The 22,702-nt window shown below is 42.5% G+C and overlaps 2 protein-coding genes across 2 annotated transcripts in view; both read right to left on the bottom strand.

The window, feature by feature from the left end:
- LOC126567977 (recQ-mediated genome instability protein 1-like) overlaps nucleotides 1-22,251 on the bottom strand; it is a 269,968-nt gene extending 247,717 nt beyond the window's left edge. Inside the window, exon 1 of the mRNA XM_050224363.1 lies at nucleotides 22,247-22,251. The gene's annotated coding sequence lies outside the window, so the exon portion shown is untranslated. The remainder of the gene's footprint in view (nucleotides 1-22,246) is intronic.
- Nucleotides 15,593-19,482, bottom strand: LOC126568059 (protein krueppel). The gene is made up of 2 exons (XM_050224468.1): nucleotides 19,386-19,482; nucleotides 15,593-17,277 (listed from the first exon to the last, which is right to left on the bottom strand). Exons 1-2 carry the CDS (start codon nucleotides 19,423-19,425, stop codon nucleotides 15,593-15,595), a joined length of 1,725 nt encoding a protein of 574 aa, XP_050080425.1. The 5' UTR covers nucleotides 19,426-19,482.
- Nucleotides 22,252-22,702: the final 451 nt, after the last annotated feature.

Genomic DNA, 22,702 nt, shown 5'->3' with positions numbered 1-22,702 from the left:
TTCAAGCATTTCGGTGCTATTAAGGTGCATGTTTTGGGTGCGTTTTGAGGTGTTTATTTGGTTTCGAAAGGTTAACCGAAGGGTTGACGCTTGGTTAACAACTTTATCTGACACTCTGTTTGATTAATTTATGATCATTGCTTTAAGAACTTTACGATGTTCAGAGCGAGTGTTGATTAAGCAAAAATCTAACGCTTTCAATAGTTTTTATAATTGATGTGCCTTTGATGTGGTTGCTTCTGCGTTGTGTTGGATAATATTGTCTGAATATTGGAATAAATTATTACTTTTTATTGTTAGATCTTTAGTCATCAAACATTTTTTGCTTTTCTTCACTTATTTTTGAATCTATTTTCATTATGTTTGGTTTATTTTTGGCATTTACATGTTTGTCCTTAGAAGCCTTTTAATTAAATTTATTTCCTTAAGGATTGATTTAGGTTCGGCCTTGATTTTCTTCTTAATATGTCAATATGCTTTTAGTGGATTTATTTTTAATTAATAAATTGTATGAACTAGTCACGATATAATCTTAAGTTTCAACATTTTTTCATTATAGCAATACGGCCTAGTTATCCTATATGAACAAAACAATATTATTCATTATATTTTCGTATTTTTCTCAAGGATAATTTTAATTTCCATCCATTTTAAAAACTTTTCAGAATAATTATCAATTTTTACAGCAATAATATTGTTATAATTTTTTGTGTTTATTTTTGTTGTCATTGTTCAAAGATCTTAAAATACAATCTTTGAAGAAAAAGGCCCGGCAACCGTTTTCCGTTTCCTTCCAAACACTTTGTACCGCTTTCCGGTTTCGTGTCCTTATTCCTTACCAAATCCTTTCCAAAGCACACCAACCGATGGTGAAAACGATGCGCCGCTCCCTTATCCCTTCCATGATAGACAATCAATCAACCACAAATCAAACAGACACCTTTCCTTCGACGGGTTGGACGGGCTAGATGATCCGCAGCTAGCTGATTGTTTCCCCCCTCCCGATCACAACACATGTTCGAAGGATGAATGTCGAACCCGGTGCTGTAAACATCCTTTTCTTCTCGTCCTTTTTTTTTTTTTGTTCGTGCGCATGATGCAAAATGAACGGGATTCACTGTTGAATCCCTTTTTTTTCCTTCGTTCGAAAGCTATTCCTTCGAGAAGCGGCTAGAAACTGTTGTTACCCGCGCGAATAGAAACATTGCGGGGTCGAGCCTTTACAGCGCGTGTGTGTGTCGAAGGAACCGACAGGAAAAAAAAATGAACATCTTACAACAAACATGAATGTGTTTGTTTGGTACGGGCAGCCACGGGTGCAGTTCACGGACGGGTGTAATATTAATCCTTCTGTGTGCAATCCGAACTAGCGGGATATATCTGCAACGGGTCATTGGGTTTCAGGATATGAGGGATTAGCGAAGCAAAATGAAACAAAATTTCGATGTTTTTTAAGATGCGGCTTGAGATGTTTTTTTTTTTTTGTTTCTTTTTTTGTGTAATAAAATGGGTAAGAGCGTGCATTGGAGCACAAATAAACCGGAAACGATGGTCCAATGCATTCCGTTAGGTATAAGAAAGTGCGAGCTTTGCACCTTGTGGTGGTAACGGTTTAGGATTGATGATTTAAGATAGAAAATAAATAAAAAAAAAGCATTTTTTTTGTAATGGTCGAGGAAAACAATATATTCTGCTTTAAAGTTTTATCATATTTCCAGCTAATTTTAATGCGTAAAGCATTGAAATGCACTGCCTGTTTTAGAAGTTCTTTAAAATCCTCAAAAAATTCAGTCATGTAATTTTGGAAGCATGTAATTTACTTTGTAAGTCATAAAAAATGTAAAAATATTAAACTCGTGGATATGAACAAACATAAAACGTATTAAATTTATTAAAAATAAGCAATTAACGTTAAATGTCAGCAACGAATATGTTAAAAAAACTATAAATAAACGATTATAGCTGCAAATTACACACCTTTTGTATATTAAAATATTTTAAGAAAATGTCAAAATATTGTTAAACACCAGAATTTCCCAGCAACACCACCGTCTGTTTATAACATAAATATCAAGGCGTGTTTCTTACCGTACGCTCAGAAACCTCAATTGGACCAACATCAAAAGGGGTACAAATGATGCCCAAGATGACGATGATGAAGAACACCAGATGGGAAATAAAGAAAACGGCAGGCATCTTAAGCACATACACAAGCAAAGTCCAAGCTGTTACCATATCGTGTGGCGTGTACCGAGCCGTGAGTGACTCCGACCGGGAATGATTACGTGCACGTTTAAATGATGCTAAAAATGGTTCCACCGTCTGCCCGCGTGTGCTGGAAAAAGAAAACAAGAGGAATGAAAAAGAAACTCGCGTTCCATTGCCCAACCGAAAAAAAAGGGGTTTGCTTGGTGGAATATACGTTGATGCTTCCTTTCGGTGATACTTTGCATACACGCGAGAATATTCCTGGCTCTTTTTTTTTGGGGAGACTGTGGTGGTTGACTTGAGTGCCTCTACCTCTACCGCTAACACTCCTATTACCGCCCCATGGGAGCAAATTCTGAAATGTTTCAAAAGTAAGATTTATGGTTATTAATTTTGCCAGTTAAATAAAAAAAAACCCTTACCAGCCTTGCCATGGCACGCAACACACCGACATACACAAACAACGGCACGGAGTAAGGAGTTGTTATTTGCCATTGCGCTGCTATCTGTGCCCTGTGAACGGGGAAAACGCCTGGAAAACCCGTTACAGACGGAAGAGAAGATACTTACGTAGAGAGGAAAAACGGGGTGAATAAAGAAGGAAACACCAGGAAGCAATGCAGACTTACTCGTACTCGCGCACGCACACTGCCAGCGCGGCGGCAAGGCTTGCAGGGATTGAGATGGATCGCTGTGGGGCAACACGGGTGACATGCACGGTGGCAGCATAAATCGATGTTTATTTAGACAAAATGAAACATCGCCCATCTCGTGGTGGTGTGGTGCGAAATCCTACCCGACAGGTTGGCGTTGTTTTGGTGTATGCAAAACTTATTGCTGAGGAAGGGAAAGGTGCGGTTAGGGAGGGAAGGGGATTGAAGGATTAAGGATCTGGCTAAATGTTTTGCAAAGGGGAAATTTAATCAATAGACTCTGGATCTGGGTAGTCTCGGGAAGCGGTATTTAGAGCAATGGATTGGAAAAGCAGTAGTAGCTTCTGAGGCAAGGCGCATCTCTGCACTGGATGGTAACAATGTCTTGTGTTGAAGCTTTTTTGCCGTTGTTTTATTTTCAGCTAAATCTCGCGAGATCCTCGTAAGTTTAAAAATCTTATCGATATTTGAACGTTTAATGAAAATCACAATGTTTTACTGCTACTGATACTGATTTCAAAATGTCAACAACACCAGAAAAATCTATTTTTGTTCCATGTTTTGTACTTATAAATTATTTATCGAATTATTGGATATTCGTGTCACAAAAAATTTTTTTTTAAATTCATGTGTATCTATGCAATAGCTCACAATCATTGAGGAGAATAAGCTCAAAATAAATAAAAATATTTGTTTTCGAATTTTGAAATAAAATTCAATTACTTACCCAATGTATTGCCCATCTTGTGCCGCCTGAATTTCTATAAACTGGCTTAAGATAATCAGAATCGATTCCTTGGTTGATCCAATGAATGATTCTCAATTTACTAAGACTTTGATCTTAGCTTCAGGCAGCTTTTTCAACGATTGTTTCATCTAGGAAGTAACAAGGATGTTACTGTTTATATATGATTTTCAACCTCCAGTTATAAGTTTCTTGTGTCCAGGTGAAGGGTTCTTAATCTGCCGTATGGTAAAAAGAGTTGAAAATCTTCGACTTACACAATCGTAAGACTTTCACAACATTTACAGATTGATTAAATAAAGAAATAATATCATACCTTCAACCAATTATTTCGACTGGAACTTTGCATCCTTGAAGTATGCAAACCTCACAACAACATTACAAAAACTCTTGTAAAAATACTTCCTAAATACATTTTTCATCTGTGCTAGAACTACGCTCAATGCCGTTGATATAATGCTTTAAAAAAAAAAAAAAACATTGTCCTACGCATCCTGTTCCCGGCAAATCTCCACCAAACCACCAGAACACAGAATTCCTTTCAAGTGCAAAATCAAAACGACAATGCAACGCCGGCCGGGAGGCTGCGAGTCTTCGATTGTCTTCGTCCAATTTAATGACGCTGTTGCATGTGTAGCTGCCGTATCGTACCGATACGCGGTGTCCGCCGTTTAAGAGCCGAGCGACGAACAACAGCCACAAAACAAAAACAAAAAAAGGAGAAACGAATAAAAAACTGGAAAAAAATGGTAAAGATTCACACCAATTCTAAGAGAGCAATAAAAAGCAATGAAAACACGAAATTGGTTTCCGAGAGTTGTTTTCGTTCGTGATCGGTGACGATAGACGCAAGCGTGTGAGGAATGGAGGAGGGTGGGAGGGAGGGAAAGTGGGGGTGGGAGAGAGGGCCACAGACCGGTGGCAGACAATAGGAAACGGAAATGGCCAGCACTCTTCCGAATGCGTTGCGTTGAGCACTAGAAGAGAAGAGGCGACATGAAAAAAGCTTCAAAATAGGTGAGTTAAAAAGTTCTTGTCGTTTTTTCCTGTTGTCATGGACATGGTGTGTGGTTGTACTAGTGATAAGAGTAGTAGTACTAGTTATACTAGGCTTTGGTCGTTTAGCTTTGTTTAATGAAATTATTTTCCCGAGGCAAGCTTTTCCATCGCTTTTCGTGTCCTGTAAACTTCAAATCACACCACGATGGTATGATTTTATTCCCTTGGTGAAAGGGGGTTCACAAAATAAGGGGGGAGGGGGGGGTGGCTCTTCTAGACATTCCCACATCCTTCCATCTCCTCTCCATCGTCGTTATCTTGTAAAAAAGAAACGCGATACGTACCTAAGGCCGAAAATTTTTCGGCCAGCAAGCATTATTCTTCGCTCCTTTTTTTTTTCGTCCATGTGCCACCCTCTCATTTGCATACCCGTGTTCCACCCCTTTTTTTCCACTGGCAGTGGTGGGCTTGTGGTAGTTTCTTTCCTTTTTTTCCCACTTTCTTTCGTGTGTGTGTGTGTGTACGAATGAGAAGGAAAAGCACAACTTAACGCTCCGTTCGTTGCGGCGTTTTTAGACTGGGACGGATTTTTCTTTTAATTTCAGTCACTTCGCTTTCATTTTCGCGGATGCTGCGCACTCCAACTCGCGAACCAAGCGAACCAAGCGAAGGAGGAAGGAGGAAAAAACGAACCCGGAAAATAAGGGGTTGCTGTTGCTGGGGCTGATGTTTTTCGCGTAATTCCATGTTGAAAGTGTGTTTTGGCTGCTGTATTTTTTTGTTTTCGATTTGGCATTTTAACTGTCCGGTAGTAAAGTAGTATTACACGCACACCAGCGAATAGATCGTGTGGCACGGGTTTTTGCTGTTCTGTGTTGGAATTGCTATGTTTTTAACGTTAAGGAATGTTTGTTCGGGTTTTGTAGGACGTATGAAAGGAGAGATAAGGATATGCTCAGAGGTGTACAGTATGGCTAAAGCCCTTGACTAGAACAAAAGGATGAACATGATAGCCTTGGTCCAGTATTAAGTTTCTGTAAAAGTATGGATAAAATAAAAATAAACAGTTTCTTTTTATATGAAACACAACGGAGAAAATATCCAAATAAAATTAGTTTAAAATAAGTCGTTTCTAAACTATTACTTTAAATAAATGGTTGCAATCTTGATTTAAAAGAAGGATAATGTTGCTATTAAAAATCCTCTAAATAAATTTAAAGCCTATCTTAGAATAGGAAATATCCAAAAGTACTTATACATATCAAAGATAGAAAATAACTAAAATTCATAAACTTTTCTTTCTTAGTTTGGTTGCTCCTTCTTTATTCTTCAATTATAAAAATGAGTCAATTAAAGATTTTTAGAAGGTTCAATCTTCTTAGGGCAAATTGAATCGGTAAACTTCTCGTAAAAATATCAGTGTATTGTATAATTATGTTTAAAATATTTTTAACTTAATTAATCGATCGTTAAATGACAGGGAGGAAATGCCTTGCGACATATTTGTAATTTTTTTGTTTTCGTTTATAACGTAATCATCACAAGCGGTGTTGACAATACGGCGAAAATCCGTCATACAAAAATAAATAATAATAATCGGTGGTTAAATATGATTTCAAAAATTTTGTTTTCAAAATATAATTATAATTTTTTTATTTTTTTGTCTTTATAATGGTTTTGATGCCGTACACCAAATTAAAATTAATGAATAATGTCTCGGGTTATTGTCATCAACTAAGTAAATGGAAAACCGTTGTACAAAAAATATTTTTAGCATTAATTTACTTATTATTTGTTTCGTACTAATGTATCAAATATTAACAATGCTCTTTCCCACACTGCCCACACTGCGCACTCACCCAAAACACCCACCGCTGTACACCGAAATGGGGTTTGAAAAAAAAAAAAAAACACGATCCTATTACTAAGCCAGCAAATGTTCGACCAATACATTTAGCGAGGCAACGCGCAACACGCGAGAAAAGGTTTTTTTTTGTCGTTTCTTTCGGCCAAAGCTTCCCATCCTTAAGGGTGCTTAATTTTCTGTCTTTTTCCCCTTTAATTCCCTTCATTTTTTTGCGCACACCCTTCTTCATGCTTGCCTCTTCTGCAGTTATTTTTAAGTTCCGTCCGTTTTCCTTGCCTCCCGCCTCCCCCTTTCTGTGCTTCTGTTGGCCCTCATTTTCTTTGGGATGAGGCTTATGTACTTTGCTGTTAACCGGAGTTAAAAGCCATCCACCTCCAAGAAGGGGGTCGAAGCTGCGTCGGTATGCGTAGCTCCAATTTAGATGTTTGCGGCCTTTTCTCTCTTTCTCTCTCTCTCTCTCTCTCTCTCTCTCTCTCACGAGCCATTTTCTATGTGCAGTTGTTGTGTTGGCGGTTGGCGAAAAGCAAACGCACCTCGTAGAAGGTTTAAAAAACGTGCAAGTACATAATCGCCTCGTAGTTGGAAGATTGAAACGTACTAAAAGAAGAAACAAAAAGCGGGAAACAAGGACACCACTTCGGGAGTGCGCCCGGGAATGATGGCACACCCGTAGTACACCCGTTCGGTACGGGTTTTTGTTATCCTTAATTTATGTAGGGATACATTAAAAATTCTAATAAAAATGAAACGCGATAAGACGAATTAAAAGAAAGAGAAAGGAACGGAGGCTGCCAAAGAGTTCGGTGGTGTGTGCGTATGCGTGTGTCCCTGGAAAGGATGCTAATGGAACGTTGGACTCGTGCCGACGTGATGTGGTACTCCCTCGAGGGGGAGACATTGTGCCATGGCAGGCGATGGGTGCTGCTTCCTGCGGAAAAGAGATATAAAAAAGGCGGGCACGGGAATGGGTTGTAGCACCGTGGGTGTAAAACGCCATGATGCTCGGCGTCATCAAACGTCGTCGTTCATCCCTTTCGGTAGCTTCCTGTCGGGTGCTCGCAAACTCAGCGTCCAAATTACGCGGCCTGTAAAACCTGAGCTGAACTAATACAGCCATGTAAGGGAGCAGGCCTAAGAGGGTACCGTGCCCATCCAATGGGGGGTGGTAATTTTTGGGAAGTTTCTTTTTCGTTGTTAGTGGTACGATGCTACGCAAGATGATGCGATCTCTCTCGCTCACACTTCTTTAATTTAAATTTTTAATGCTTCCACGTGAATGCGTGATTAGATTTTGTTTGGTGCCTTCGGGGGTGTCGCTCGTTGGCGTAGCGTTTTTCGTTGTCGCGGTAATGCTCTGTTTAGGAGAGCATCTAGCATCTAAAGAAGGATGCGGCTGTGCCTAGCTGTGGGAAGATGGTGCCAAAATAAAAGAGGGAACAATATTTACAAGAAATGAATTTTTAAGATGATGAGTAAAGATTTTTTTGGCTCTAAATTGTTTTGAACCGTAGTGAAAAGGAAGACTTTTATTATAACGGCATTTTTTTTTATAAAATTACCAGGATTTTTTATGAAACTTACTTAAAAGTATTGTTTAGCCTTTATTATTATTCGAAATTATATCCTCATTATTCGTAAGAAATCCGTTTCAAAACATTTTACGAAAATAAAAATCGTTTAAAAAGCATTGCACTAATTTAGCGCCTAAGTGTATGCAATCCTACTTTCAAATTTCAGTAGTAAAACGTGGAGCTGTTTCATTTAGCAACAATCCACTATTGTTTGCAAACTCTAAACTTCCTTTAAAAAACACCTTCCAATATTCCCTTAAAAATACTCTCTACTCTTTCTTTCCATTTATTTCCCATTTTGCCACACTCACCCATTTGTGTTTGATTAATTTCCACCACCATTTTACCTGCAGCAGTTCCACCGGGATCTACCGGGTTCCGGTCGGGATTATCCTTCTTTTCGGGGACGCAGCTTTCTTCAACTAATGGCGGTTTTACCCGTTTACCTACGACGCGTTTGCTGCGTGTGCTTGCGTTTCCAAGGCAATCGATTTTCCCGAACCTCCATGTAGGAAAAAAAAAAAATGGGAAAAATCCGTTACTTTGTTCACCGTCGTACCTTGCGCGCACTGGTTGGGGAGAGGGTTTTAATGAGTGTAATTTCTAGTGATTCCCGCGCCCCCCCCCCCCCCCCCTCGCCATGTTAAAGCCTCTCAAGGGTAAAAACATGCAAACGAAGGAAAAAGGAGTATAGATGAGCGAAAGCAAAGTCCAACCCCTCGGGGAAGCCATCTCGTTGTGTAGAGAGAGTAGAGAATACCGGAAACACGGCGCTAGCAAGTTAAGCAACGACCGGAGGAGAATGAAAGAAACGGAGAAAAGAATTTGAATATGCTGCTTGCGCTATCAGTCGTGTTTTTCTTCTTTTTTCTCCCTTTTTTCCAACCCAGGATCAGACGAAAACGGCGACACCAGGGAGCCCAACTGTTTCAATGACACAAAACGGCGTCCTGAACGCTGGAACCGAGGCTCAGCACAGCATAATGAGGGACGGTATTCAGCGTTTGCTTGGCCGCGGAAATGTTGCACAAACAAAGCAAAGAAAAAACAGAGCTGAAAGGGGAAAAAGCAGAAGCGGCAAAGAGAAAAAAAATCCTTTTCTTAATTCTGTTCCCGAAAACCTTTCTCCGATTTTAAAAGTAAAAAAAAAAGGTGGAGAAAAGACGAACGACTTAAAACGGTAGAAGCCAGAGCAGCATCCACTACTAGAAGGTGGGGAGGGGGGAGGGGGGAGGGGGGGAGGGTTTAAGAAAGAAGAAAGGGAAAGGAAAAGACAGGGAAAACGGTTGAAAAATCAAAAGGAAACCACACCGTTCGCAACTCACACACAAAAAACAAGAAATGAAGAAAGAAAGATGGTCGTCCAAAGGCGTCTTTTCTTTTCCCCCTTTTTTTTGTGGAAACGGTGCGATAAGATAACGGGTGCGGGTGGGTGCGTAAAGTGGGAAAGAGTTTTCATCTCATTTACATCTTGGGCCGCCGTAATGGCAAAAGTAGCGCGCGCGAAGTAATTGCACGAGTAGTAGTAACGCTTCGGCCCGCTTCTTTCCCGTTTGTTGTCTTTCTATATGTACGTTGGATGGCTGTGTGTGTGTGTGGGGGTCGGTGTCTGTGTTGGGCGCAGTTTTTATTACGACGAATATCCGCGGGAATTGAGCCATACCGTGGCGAGCCGCTTGGGGTTGCTTTGTGCTAGCAAAAAGGGGTGTATTTACTTTTCATTAGCCAGCGATGAAACTGCGCCTATTTCTTTCGAATGCTTGGAACGCCGAGAACGCGAAGCGGAAGCAGAAAGAGCATTTTATCATTTTATCAGCATGAACACAAAAAGTGGGAAATGAAAAGAAGAGAACTAGCAAGCGTAAGCGTGAAGGAGAAAGAGTTTTTCATTTAAAATGTAAAACGAACGATAAAACACCACCAACACAAGCACGAAAAGCAAGAGGGAGCTTTCCAGCGAGGGAACAATGTAACAAGAAGAGTTGGAAAAAATAGTCAAAAGGACAACAACAACAACAAAAAAAAAGGTAGAAGGCAACAAGATGTAACAGATTGCCCAATTTTAATTCCTTCACTTTTGTGCTTCGTGGTGGAAAGCCTCGGCTGTGCGCGAAATTGATAAATTTCCTCGTCCTCGGTGTGTTAGTGTGCCGGACATCATGCCGTGGTTGGCTTGTTATTGTTGGCGCTCGTTTATGTACAACAACCGGTTGCAAAAGTCCGGCCGCATGCAAGGGAAATGGAATGTAAAGCAAGCGGGAAGAAAATAAAAATGCTCGAAAGACACTTGGGAAGGCGCGAAGAACCCCACGCGCGTACATTCGCGCGCGGTCGACCAGACAGGACGATAATCAACGATGAGTAAAAGGACGAGCGAGAGTGAGTTCGATGCTCTCGCGTGCGAGTGAGTGGGAAAGACGCATGCCTTGCTTGAGAGGACCGAAACCCCTTAACATTAATCTCATTAACGGCTCTCGGGCTGGCTCTCACTCTGTTTCACTTTCACTTGCTTGAACGCTCGAGACGCTTGCTTGGATCCGGATTTTTTCGCTGACGTAGTCGCGAACTGATGGGACTGTTGTGTCGATGTATGTGTCTGTATCCTTCCCGAGCACACTAATGAAGAGGACGACGAGTACACGGGTAAACAAAGGGAAACAAGTTATACAAAGCCGCATCAAAAAAGGATAATGTAAAGCACGACCCTTTCTTTTATATTTCAACGCACACACACACACACAGGTAGGTGGTCGATGGTGTGCGTGAGCAGTCAGTCATTAAAATTAAATGGCTGCCACTCGGGTTGGAATGCGCGCTCGCGCATTTGTTTTTCGCCCCCGTTTCTTTTACTTCTTCTTGCTGCTTTTGGCGTATCCTTTTTCTCACTCTTTGTTTTTGCATTTAATCACACTCCGTGTATAAGCGATGCTTTGATGGGTTTCCTCTCCACTCGCAGACAGCCGCCTTGCGATAGGAGTTTGCAGTATAGGCTTTTATCCTTTTTTTTTCGCTTCGGAAGAGGCATTTTCGCTTCCACAGCTTAAAAAAAATCAGGAAAAAATCTTTGATGAAATGCTGCAGAAGAGAAGCGTAACAGTTTTCTGCTTCTGAGCTATTCTTTTGGCTTAATGTGATTATTTGACTGTTTTTGCTACCTTATTACCATGTTTCTCGTATTTCCTTCCAAGACTTTTACTTATTTTCTCAATGTTATGCTTAAATTTCATCAACTCTTGTCTTTATATGCCATAGAGTACAGTTTTTATTTCGTTCTTCACGGTTTTAAAATTCCTTTAATTACTTTGTGTGTTTCTTGTCATATTGTTCGATCTTTTAACATTTTGTTTTGCATAGTTTTACAAGTGGTTTCAACATTTTCCCTTTTCTTTTGTGTCTTACTTTTTCTAGTTGCATGTTTTTTTGTTTCGTTCCAAGTGAGTTTTTGGTTTGTTTGAGGTAGTTAAAATTTCTTTTTCAGTTTGTTTTTTTTTTTGCTGTTGCATAAAGTGCATAAAAGGTATTTAATTGGCTTACGACGATAAAGACAATTATTTGTTTTTTTTTTTTTTATGGGCTTTCGGTCATCCTTCTTTTCTTTACAGCATTTTGTTCGTTTTTCTCTAGAGCAAAAATTTGTACTATGGTCGATGGAGATTTTTTTTTCATTTAATTTCCTGCTCTTATTTGTTTCTCCTTTTATGTGTTTACGTTAATAATTACCGAGGAAAGTTCTTTCGTTTTTGTAACAGTTTCAATTCTTTCTTAAGAACAATGGCTAACCAACACACCTAATCATACAAGACGATACACCGATTTATATGGACTGGAAACATTATTTTGTCTTCTGTGTTTGTTTTCTTCTATGTTTTGTGCATTGCAGTAAGGAAGTTTTCCTATCATTAGAATACATTTTTCAACTAAAATTTTCAATTTCTTCTTTGCTACTAAGTTTTGACTACTTCGTTTCGGGATAACAACAACTTAGATGAAATAAAAACAAATTTCTATGTTTTTGATTATAAAGATGAAATAAAAAGCGAGGAAGAAAATGTTTAAAATTGCACATTTTGTTATCATACTTCCGTCTTATCTATCAAACATCCTTTGCAAATCTGCTTAACTCTTCTGTAAGGTATAATTTCTCACCAGGAGGGATACAGTTTTCGTTTCTTTTTGGCATTACTGTTTCATTTACATTACACCGTGCGGTGTCTAGCAGTATTACATATTAACATTAACAAATATCATCTGTTCCAAACGTTTGTTTTCAGTGTTGTTTGAAAACTGATCAAAACATCTAGCCTTAAACTGTAGCACAAAGGGTTTCGTGTCAATGTGTTTGGGTTTTTTTTTTTTCGTAGGCTAATCTCGTCTGGATCGTTCTTTCTGTTTCACTAAAGTTACCACCGACACTTATGAAGCAGCAGTGTTCAATATTTGGCGACACTATGTACAGCACTTACAGAAGCTCGTTCTCGCAAAAACCATCGCAAATCTCGGCGGGATCGCATCGGATACGTGTCTCTTGGATAAAAGGTTTGAAAGAACAAACGAAGGAGGGAGGGAAGCAGCAAGTTTCCTACTTCCAGCTTTACCTGCCCGACAACGGCCAGTGGGCCTTTCGTGGGATGACACAACCAGTGACAAATGTCAACCAATTGTGCGGTCGTTCGGTCCAGTTTAAATGCATGTAATTATTTACACCACCCCAACCAGCAACCAAAAAAAAAAAAAGGGACAATCCTTCAAGGACAGCCTACAATGGATTGTAAAGAAATAGCAAAGAAATTGGCAAATGGCAAGCAAAAGATTCCGATCGTTCCAGGCGATTCTGCCAAGGGGAATGCTGGAGAATGGAAACGGATTGTTTTATGGTTTATTTTGTCGATATTTATGGCCACAATTGGAGCGTTCGGGGTTTTCGCAAATGCAAAAGGTTTGGTTTGGTCGATCGGTTCGAACTGCTGGCTTATGGTGGCTGGCCTTGGTTTGCAATAATTTTGCAAGGGCAGTGGTAATGCCCTAGGATGTCCTTTTCTTTTTCGTAAAAGATCTGTTGAGAACAGCCTCTGAGGATGTCCCTGAGAAAATGGGAAGAGAAATCTTTGAAAATGGAAAGTTCTTCCACGCATCGAAAAAAGAAAAAAATCAATTCGAACGATTATTAACCTACATCAACATCGTCCCGTAACTGTACACCTTTTTGTTTATGATAAATTTTCGCGTCTAGCCATGAAGACATGAGCAAACCAATTCCCACTTCGCCACACTTCGCTTAATTGCATTCAATCGTCCGAATGTGTCAGCTTCGGAGCGCAACGAAAAGGGTGTAAATTACGCTTTGCCGAGTCCCTAATTCACACCCTTATCAAGCAATCATCCACAAACTAAACCCTTTTCATTCAGTGCAAAGGAAATATTTTGCACCAAAAAATCCGGGATCAAACCCCTTTTTTTCTCTTGAGGCTTTTTTTTTGGACCATCCCGAGTGCAAATCCACAGCAAATTGTTATTTTTTTTGAATGAAAATCACAGCTCCGGGGGCCTCCGGGATGCGCGAAGGGATTTATTGTGCTGGTGCTGGAGTCAAAATACACCACTTGGTATAGAGGGAAAGGCTTCCTTAAGGGAAGGTTCGGTTTAGGTCAAGCATGTATGTAAAACATGTCCCTAATCGACCCCCGTGACCGATTTATGGGCCTTTTTCTTCCTTTTCTCCTTGACCTTAGCAAAAAAAAACCCTTTCCAGTTCGGGAAGGGTTCGGAATGTCCGGATGGGATGTTTATAATGTCCGGCGGCCTACAACGAAAAAAATAAAATAAAAGGAATGAGGGAATGTCGGAAAAGTTCCGGAAGTGAGTGTTACGAAAATGTGTTCTTAATCGAGGGATGAACGTGTAAGACGAAATCAATCGAGAGTGGACTTCGGTGGCGGACAACTGTTGATGCTTATCGTAACCCTTGCGTGGTCATGGGAGCGAAAATAACTTAAACAGCTAAAAGAAACTTAATTAAATTAAATAAAAAAAAACAACACAAAATAGTTTCAATTTTCAATATCCGTTTTCCTGAGCTGTCAGAAAACAAAAACCTTTAAATATGCTTTTTTTATTTTCAAAATAAAGAAATAAAAATAATATTATAATAGTATAACCGCACCAAAATTTTGCTGGACCCGTTTTGTTTTACGTTTTCTTTTCCACTAACACCTTTGGAGACCATTTAACAGGACAAAAGAAGCCTAGTTTAATCGTCTAACCTTAAACCTAAACAGACTTTGCCAAACTTAGCATCTACATTTCCCATAAACCCGTTCTAATGATATAACTAAAATATTTCAACTAAAAAACGATTTTTTGATTTTGCTGCCATGATGTAAAGTAAGAGAAAACGATTTTACTTAAACTGTTTACCGCTGCTACGAAACGGCAAGCTTTTGGCACTGCTTTTCTTGAACCTTTTGCTTTTGCCCAGGCGACACAGCAGAGAAGCACCGAAAACGAAACGATCCCAGATCGATCCAAGCGATCGGTCGCACACGAAGAAGCGATGGTATGGAAAACATTTTTCGGGATTTTTTCTTCTAAACGAGAGGATCACTAATGGGGTGAGGTAGGTTTTAAGGTGGGAAAAATGTTAAGGGACATCCTAACGCTTCGTCTTTTCTGCTTTGCATTCCCAGTTTTGTTTTTTTTCCCGCTTTTTGTTTGTTTGTTTGTTTGTTTCTTTACTTGCTTGTTTTAATCGCGACTATTGAGGAGGAACTTGTATACCAAAACAAACCGTGCACCTGTAGCGAAACGAAAATCCTCATGTTTGATACCGCACAAGGATTGTTTGCTGGTCCGGTTTGATCGAAACGAAACTAATATGAGCAAATGTGTGTTTTGTTTTACTTGTGTACGTGTGTTTTCTTTTGCTGCTTGTTTTGCACACGCCCTAACACATTTAACAGAAAAGAAAATCGCTTATTAAGAGAGCATCGCGCGCTAGTTTTAAGCTCCCTGAATGATTCTTGTGACTCGGAAAATGGTGATGCTCCTCGTAGATTTTTTTTTTTGTGAGAGAAAGAAAGAGAGAAAAAGAGATCGAAAGTGAGAGGGTAGAGGATCATCTTGAAGAGTGATCTTGCGAAAGGATAACGTTTTTAAGATTACTTTGTACATTGTGATTTCAAAGGCTCATACATTAATATATACAATGTTCTAAAAGAGGATAAGACTCTGAGGAATCGCTCCCTTCTTTTCTCTCTCTCTCGCTCTCTCTCTTTCTATCTCACACATACACGCATACATACATGTTCCCCCGTTTTGGTTCGGGAATGTATGTAATATAAATTCTCCTATATTAACCATTTTGCTCTGTATAGAGGTCGCCACCATACGCTCTACCAGCAGTAGTACTACTAGGTGACTCTTAACAGTAATTTAGTTGCTTAATAGATTGGCATCTTGAGGTTGTGTGTTTCTGTTGTGACTGTGTGCGTGTGTGTGTGTGTGTGTTTTCGTTTTTGGTTTTCTTATATTTGCCTACCACCGCTTGTCTAGCTTACAGCTCCATCCCGTGGTGTTGCAGCTGCTGCTGTTGGAGCAACTGTTGGCGCTGCTTGAGGTAGAGTGTCGCGGCATCGTCCAGCTCGTCCAGCTCCTCCATGGAGACAGGCGAGCGGGGCGAATGCATACTAAGATCTTCCGGCTCGGTCTGCTCCGGCAGCTCACTCTTGATGTGAGCGATCTGTTGCGGTGTGCGGGATCTACTCGATGCGCGCAGATCCATCGCAGCCGAACCCGCGTCCGACGTCACCTCCGTGGGCAGTGGACCAAAGTTCAGCGGTAGCGTTAACCCGGGGAACTTCTGGTGCAACAACATGCCCGGTGTGGTCGGTATCTTCGACAGCCCATCCAACGACAGATCGCTCGATTCCGACCCACCGCACACCGATTTCGCGTGATCGGACAGATGATCGCCACTGGCGGCAGGACTTACGGCTGGTGTCGGTGGGCTCGGCAGGCCACACTTATGGTGCAGCAGATGGTGCCGCCGCCGGTAGCTCGAGTTGCATCTATCACAGTGGAACGGTTTCTGACCGCTGTGGCTGAGCATGTGCGCCTTCAGCTGGTTCGAGTCGCTGAACTTTTGGTCACACATCTCACACTCGTACGGTTTCTCGCCGGTGTGCACCCGCAGATGGCGGCGCAGGTTAGCGACCTGCACGAACTGACGGTCGCAGTGTGTGCAGGAGTACGGCTTCTCGCCCGTATGCAGTCGCATATGCGTCTTGAGGTGATGGTCGCGCGTAAAGCGCTTATGACACTCGGGACACTCGAACGGTTTCTCGCCGGTGTGCGTTCGCTCGTGATTCTGCAGGACGTGCTTGTACCCGAACGAACGGCTACAGATCTTGCACGTGAAGACTTTATCGCGGGATGGGTCACGTGACGCGACCGAGGAGCAGGACGTCGAAGAGGAGGAGTTGTTGATGTTGTTCGAGGAGGTGGTGGTGGTGGTGATGGTGGTCGGAAGCTCCACGCTACCGTTGGACTGTGGCGAAGAGCCGGACGTTGGTGGTGAGATTGGTCCCGGGCTTACCGGAATATCGACCGGGATCGACAGATGGTGCGGATGCGTATGGCTCGGCGATCGCATTAGATGATGCAGATGATGATGATGATGTTGGTGGACAGTGGATGATTCCTTACGCGTTGACGCTTGATGCTTTCGCTTGATGAGCTTCTTCGTCTGTGGCACAATCTCTGAGGTGGTGGACACGATGTGATTGTTGTTCGTGCTACTGCTGTTGTTGTTGTTGTTGTTGGCGGCGGCGGCACTCAGCTTGAGCGACTTGGAACTCTTGTGACTGAGCGCGGGCGAGATCGGGCTCTGCGGTGGTGGAGGACTGCTATTATTGCTGGTTGGCGTTGGTGGTGCCCAGGCACCGAAGAGGGCAGCATGCGGTGGGAAGAGCCCGGTAGCGAGCGATGCTCGCAGGGACATTGGAAGTCCGGCAGCCATTAGTGCGGCGGCAGCCGTCTGGTTGGCGGCCAGCAGTTGCGGGGCAAGCATACCCATGGCGGATGCGGTGGCTGGGTGGAATCCACCGTACAGGGAGGGCGTGTGCTGGAAGTTCATACCGAGATGGTGCTGCTGGCGTTGGCCAGTAAGGGGCGGCGAGACCGACAGGCTGCGCTCCTCGTCACGGTTCATACCTTGCAACGTACGGACGGCGGCTAATCCTGCGATGGAGAAAATTTGCAAAGTGCGAGAAAGAAAAATTCCATAAATAAAATGGCACAGAAATAAAAGTAAATTATGCATAGCCTATATTTAGGCGCAAATATCGCAGTTAGTTCTAAAAATAGCCATTACACCTTCAAAAATCTCGCATGCTACAAAAGCACACAGTTCTTTTCCTAGATCAACACAAACACCGGCAAATGAAAGCGAAAGCCGGCTTCCACGTGAGCAGCCAAAAACCACCGTCACGTATCCTTTTTTTGCCGAATAAAAAAAAAGGGTCCGTGGCTCTCGCGCTCTCTTCTCAACGAAACGCGCTACCTTTAACTCGTACGGTAGTACTACTACCACACACAGGGACAACACGCCGCACACACATGTGTGTGGAGCAACAAAACAAAGCTCCACCGCACGACTGACGGCGTCGTCCTTGCGCCGTCTGCATCGTCAAGCCCGCGGCGAGACGAATTGAATGGGTTTGCCCACCCAATTTTCTGCCTCCCTTCCCAAAATTTCCTTGCCTTCTCCAGACCGAGAGTAAAGGGTGGCGCATACGCGCGGATATGTGTGTTGGCTGTTGCTCCTGGCAGCAACAAAACCACATACGCACACTCACGTGGCACGGAGTATCCTTGCGAGCAGCAGTAGTATTGGTAAAAGTAGTAGTAGTAGTAGTAGGCGATGCATGTGGTATTTCTTCACTATTAGTATGTTTTGCTCACACACATGCGGATGCTTGAGTGTATGTTTGTTTTGCGGGGAGGCGTTTTTTGGCGCGCTGCCGTTTTCTGCACGTTAATCCTTTATTTATGGGTTACACTCCTTTACTCTCTCGCTCTCTTTCGCGCTCCCGCTCGCTCATCAATGTGGAAAACTCTTATTGATTGTTTACGTTTGCTTTTGAGTTTGTTTGCTTCGCCTTTCATACGTCAAAATTAGAGAAACTCCCCATTTTATTTACTTCTTTCTTGTGCTGTTGCTCTCCTTCTTCCTTTCATATCACACATGGAAGGAAAATGAGGTTGCGTACATGAGGCGCAAAGTAAAGAGTTCTTGCAGCTAAAAACCCCTTTCAGCGGAAGGGCTTTTCTTGATTGAGTTTCCTGTTTGGTGTGCTTTTTTGTTGTTGTTTTGTTTCATTTATTCAGGATCAGGAAGTGAAATTAATTCTTGTTTACATTGTTGCCAGTTTTCTTCTACCACATGCGGCCTAGCAAGTGGCGTGTGGGCTTGTGTTATTTATTTGTCATTTCATCGTTTTGATGAAGGGGCGAAAGGAACGAATGAGTGCCGCAAGAGGTGTGCGCTTGATTAAATTTTCGCTTGTGCTAAAATGCCGTCGGTGTTTGAAAAACGTTGTAGACACCATGCGAATGGAGCAGTTGAAAAGATGGTGTCAAATATTAGAATGCTTGAGGATAAAATGAGATGAGATTTAATTTTTTGCTCCAAAAATAGAAAGCATTAATCAAACAGTTCATTTTTGTATTTTTCCATCATTCAAAAAGTTAATTCAAATTAATCATTTCAATTCCAAAAGGTATTCTAAATAAATAAATAAATCTCCTTTAACAAGTTTATTCCTGCAGAATGTGAAATAAATATAAAATTTGTTTTCCCTTTACTTCCCACCGAAGATTCAATTCTTCAAAGACTTCCTCTGTTCACAAGAAATTAAGGATCTTTTCGTCCCGTTGCAATTTAAACCCAAACCTCCGAAAAGAGTAAAATAGCCTCCCGGAGTGTGAATGAAAAGTGAAAGTGATCCGGCCAGTCTGGTGTCCTTATAACTGCGTCCCTTATGTACTACATAAACGAACCGTCGAAGCAGGACACCTTGCCGTACTGCGCATGCAGCCAAACAGGGTGTTTGTGTGTTGGCGATAAGCGGACGCCAAGCGGGTAAAGTGAAACCACTGCTCAGCTGTGTGTGTTTCTTATCCAGGGGGAGGCAAAGTGAAAGGTTTCACTTTCATTCACACTGCCACTGGTTTGATCTCTCAAGACCTTGGCTTAAATTGAATCAATTAAAGCTACTCTAACCCTTCGTGTGTGTGTATTTTTTTTCAAGCTTCAATTAACTCGTCAACTCGATGGCGATCCTTACCTCTTGCTGTTTGAGCGTCCTGCAGAAGCGACAAAGCCATAACACTGCCTTGTCACTTGCTGGTTCCGTAGTGGTACCGTTGCCGGTGTATGAGCCCGTGGCACAAGCACTTCCCGAGGTGGGCACAGTTGACAAGAAGTTTCGTTTTCTGCTCGTATCACTCGCTTTGCTTCTTAGACATGTAACTTCACCAAGAAATTCAACCCTCACACTGCACACTGCCTGTTTCAGGTTGATAACTTCACACTAAAGTAGTATCCTCTTCCACATACAACACCACTACACAGAGAGACACCCGCGAAACATAAACACTGAGTCACTTTCGTCAGGAACTTTCGTTAGAATGTTTTGCAGAGATAGACACATTCGGTAGGAATTGGTATGGAATTCAAATTCGTTGCACTTGGCTTTTACAAAAACTCTTAATTTGTTCGCATAATTCACTGTAATATTATTTCACTGTATACATCTCTCACACAGCCGAATACACTTGGCCAGACAGCTTCCCGTATCGTTGGCTGCTACGACTGATTTGTGCGACCGGATTCGTGAATGGACACCGAACGACTGACGACGACGCTGCTGGAGTAGTGCCTTGGGAGCACGCCGGAATGTGACACAATTGTCCACTCGAAAATAGGCTCCGGCCGAGGGAACCGCACAAAAAAAAATCTTCGAAAGGGATACGACGGGGTAGCAAAAGGCGCCCCAGTGTGCGTGTGCGTGCTTTTTTTTTTTTGTTCGCCTGTTCGCAGCTGAAGATCGAAGCACAAACGGCACACAGCAACCGTCGGCTTTGAGTGGCGGCACGCGAGTGATCTTTGAAAAATAATAGAAATCAGAACGTTAGCAAAAGTGTGGCCCACCAGCAAACGGTGGACACGCACACACCCTTGGTACGCACCGAATTTCTACAGGGTGCTTTCTCGCTCGCACACGCACTGCGATGGAGGCGCAACAGCTACACGATGGTGCTTTGAAGCAAGCATTGGTCCCTTTTCTTCCCTTCATCGAATAGGGGTTGTACGCCTCTCGTTTTATCTTTCAACCTGCACTCTCTTTCTAGCGCACATTCAAACAAGGGGTTGCTATTTGTACGCGCGTGTGTGTGTGTGTGTGTGCGTGTTGCAAGAGAGCTACCCTTGAGAGGGTGAATTTCGAGGAAATCGCTCTCTTTCCCCTACACAGAAAGGTTTTTTTTTACGTAATTTATAATCGCATTCTCTCTCCCTCTTTCAATTCCTTCTCTCACTCTCTGCACTGAGAAATTCCGGGTTGTTTGTTTGTTTGATCATTTTCCCCTTTTTTTCTGGTGTTTTGCTGACCTAGCACAACATTATGCTGGGGCCCTTTTTCTCTAGCTGTGTGTGTATGGAGAGCGAGTAAACGAAAGAGAGCGAGTGCGTGTGCAACTTCCACTCTTTTTATCGCCTTTAATGCTTCCCTTTCACAACGGGTGAGACACATTTTTAAGGTATCCTTCTACTCGTGATCCTTTCGAAAAAGAAAAATCCATTTCTTCCCCTATCTGGCGGCGCACTAACACTTTCACAGTGAAACCCCGGCAAAAGCGCGAAGGGACACAAAAACACAACCAAAAACAGTATTATGACGGTATGGTTGCATAAAAAGAGGTTCCCGGTCGAGAACCCGGTTGTCTCGTTTCGCCGTATAGAGTTATCGTAAGGGATGCGTAAGCTGTCACGCACTTTATCCCCACTCTATGTCGCGAAAATAAAAAAAACAGGAAGGTAGAGAAATAAATATCACGTTTTAATTTTCGCTTCACTTTCTTCACCCGATTTCGGAAGTCCTTGGAGCAATCTTACTCGCAGGATCTTGTCTCGTTCTTTTCCGATTTCGGACATCGGGAACGATCTGCAAGACGGAAGGAGACAGAAAAATTGGTTCGTTCGTAATCGTTGGTATTCAAATTTTTAATTGCTCACGTTCATCCTTGCGAAGCCCCTTACGGGAGAAGGATAGTTATCAGGAGCACACAGACAAAGGGGCTTCAAGGGAAGGTGAAAAAACAAGGGACCAGATGCTGACCAGAAGAAGTTACCTGGACACACGTACCAGGCATCTCCATCGCTTTTGCGGACCTTTCCAAAATTTGTGCCTTTTTGACGATTGAGCTACTTCGGGGCACCGCTGGCAGGTTAGGAATCGTTACGTCAAACCGTTTTACGAAAAAAAAAAAAACCGGTACCCCTCGGGGATGTAGCTTTAGAAATCAATTTCAAACAACCGGAACGCACCAGAGTTCCCGATCAATCGTGTTTGCTTGTGTAACGCATCCGCTAAGGTCACAATGACACACTATCGAATGAAGATCTCGGTGGACGGCCGCGTAACAAAAGCCTACTTTTGGGTGATTTAATTGCCACCGTACAGAGTGGACATTGAAGATTGTCCCGGGCCCGAAAGCGAAACTCGATAACGGCTGGGTGGGTTTTATGCAACTATCTGTCCTCAGCGTACCCAACGGCATCGGATGACCCTGCCGATGAAACTGTCGGTAGCAGCGAAACAAAGGGAACCCATGGTCGGAACTGGTTCGAGGTTTGGTTATTAAACTGTCCAGAAAGCCCCTTCAGGCGGACGCGCTGCCAGTTCGCTTCGTAACCGTCAACCAGTTTCCCCAGCTGAACCTTGGGAAATCGTTCTGGAACTTTACACACGATCCGGTTTGCAACTGTTTTCGCATTGAGGAAGTGATGTACGTCTCGCTCCCATCACTTAAGATGCTTCTCATTGCGAAGATCTGTCCCATCTTAACCCTTTTGCTTTCTCATGGGGAAGACTTAACCGGCTTAAAGCTTCTTATGCTGCTTTACCCGTAACCGGTACAGGATCACCGTAATGGCACCTTCCCCGCTGTGACAAAACCACCGACAACGAGATATACCCGCGTCCGATGCTTTATGCTAATCGGCCGCCGATGCCCAAGACATTCCGGGTTAGAGAAACGAAAGGGTGTTTTGTTTTGGCAAAACAAACATAATCTCCCAGCACCCAGCCAAAGTGCCCGCTGGTGGGTGGGTCGCACGTAGGTGAAAGACAATGGTACCCAAAACCCGATCGTTTGCAGAAATGTTTCGGGTTTCGGCTTCATTAGGTTGGCAGTGAGATTTAACAGGGCTACTCTTACCCAGCTTTGCAAATCCCACCCGTTGCACCCCGGTACCCGTTGACCCTTTTACGAGAGTTTCGGAATTCGGACATCGAGCATGGTTTTGGTTCGCTTGTTTGTATATCTTGCTAATTTAATTTTTATGACACTGAAATCGCGAAAAACGAAGATGGGAGTTTGT

Source organism: Anopheles maculipalpis, chromosome 2RL (genome assembly GCF_943734695.1).
Source record: "Anopheles maculipalpis chromosome 2RL, idAnoMacuDA_375_x, whole genome shotgun sequence".
Lineage (NCBI taxonomy): Eukaryota > Metazoa > Arthropoda > Insecta > Diptera > Culicidae > Anopheles > Anopheles maculipalpis.
This window is presented reverse-complemented; position numbering and strand designations above follow the sequence as displayed.